The 1,321-nt window shown below is 36.6% G+C and overlaps 1 protein-coding gene across 1 annotated transcript in view; it reads right to left on the reverse strand.

Moving 5' to 3' along the window:
- The window catches only part of LOC107579808 (insulin-like growth factor-binding protein 2-A), a 2,720-nt gene extending 1,912 nt beyond the window's left edge, over positions 1 to 808 (reverse strand). The window contains exons 1-2 of the mRNA XM_016265604.1: positions 799 to 808; positions 533 to 729 (exon numbers count right to left, since the gene is read on the reverse strand). Coding sequence (XP_016121090.1) covers positions 533 to 729; positions 799 to 808 — 207 coding nt within the window. The remainder of the gene's footprint in view (positions 1 to 532; positions 730 to 798) is intronic.
- Between the last annotated feature and the right edge of the window lie 513 nt (positions 809 to 1,321).

The following is a 1,321-nucleotide window of genomic DNA, read 5'->3' on the forward strand; positions in this document are numbered from 1 at the left end:
ATCGGAATCGGATCAGTTGATAAGGGCTGGGTTGAATTTTTTAATCAGCTGATATCAGCTGATAGCGAGCTTGACTACGAGGCCTACCTGAACTAATGCAGAATGCTTGATTTGTGGGTATTTATTTAAGGTAAAAGACCTGAGAGTACAACCTGCAAAGCATTTGTTGTGTGTAAGGAGCCTGAAAAAAATGCTTTGCACTTTACTGTGCATTTGAAGTCTGCAGACTGATCACTGTATTGTGGTCAAGGCCCAAATAAATAAGCTCCAGAGACAATTATTAATCATAGGCCAATTGGAACAATGTGTTTTATCTGGGTTTGAAATAGCTATGGAAGATTTAGACTTTACATACAGCTTACAACATTAGAATGCACAAATGAGTACCCTACTCTAAAAATATACACTGTAGGCAAAATGTAAACTTAAATCTCTGCAATTCAACGTGAGCAATTCCACACAAAGACACTCAAACATCAGAGAGAAGATTAAAACAATGTTATTGATTTTATTTTTATTTTAAATCACCTACTTGTTTGGCATACGGCGCTTTAGGATCCTCAACTTTATTGTACTTCATCTTGGTCTTCAGCTGCTGACGGTGTTGATGGACAGCACTCTCCTTCCATAGACTGTCTTTGGTGGGCTTCCTTATGGGAGGAACCTCAGTCAGACCAATGTCCAAAGAGTCCTGCACCTCACCTGATGATGAATTTGTCAAAAAGTGATCTTATTATGCTTACCTTTTATTACTGATTATTAGTATAACAAGTTATTAATACATATATAATCACCCACTAGTATTCATAGTTTTCACGTAATGTCACACTCTTGAAGGAACGTCCACCTGGAGAGCATGTTAATCGTTTTTCACATCAAGTGTTTTAGAATGTCCCGCTGTTTTTAGTGATTGAAATACTGCAACAGGTGCTACATATGGATCCCAAGGGCCCAAAACTTGCAGTTTGTTCACATATATTTGTTTTTCTTCTTTTGAGAGGTGATCTAAATATTCATGTCTCAAAACGGAAAATTGACAGGTCTGTGTTGCAGTTCTATGAATGATTCATGGTCAATTTTTGCTGTTCATTGTGACAACAAACTTTCAGCTTTATTCTACCCACAGCTGGAGCTACTTTTCTCTGTGTATTGCAGGGTCAGAAAAATTATTCCAAAATGAATAAAATGCCTTCCAAGTTCAGGATAAGGGGGCATGTCCCTGTGAAAAAATAATAATAAATAAATATGGCTGCCACAATTAAAGTGAGGCATTTAGATTTGTTCCCCCTACATTGAAGAATTAATTTTTTTTTTTTTTTTT

This window comes from Sinocyclocheilus grahami, unplaced genomic scaffold (assembly GCF_001515645.1).
Source record: "Sinocyclocheilus grahami isolate Dianchi unplaced genomic scaffold, SAMN03320097.WGS_v1.1 scaffold20387.1, whole genome shotgun sequence".
NCBI lineage: Eukaryota > Metazoa > Chordata > Actinopteri > Cypriniformes > Cyprinidae > Sinocyclocheilus > Sinocyclocheilus grahami.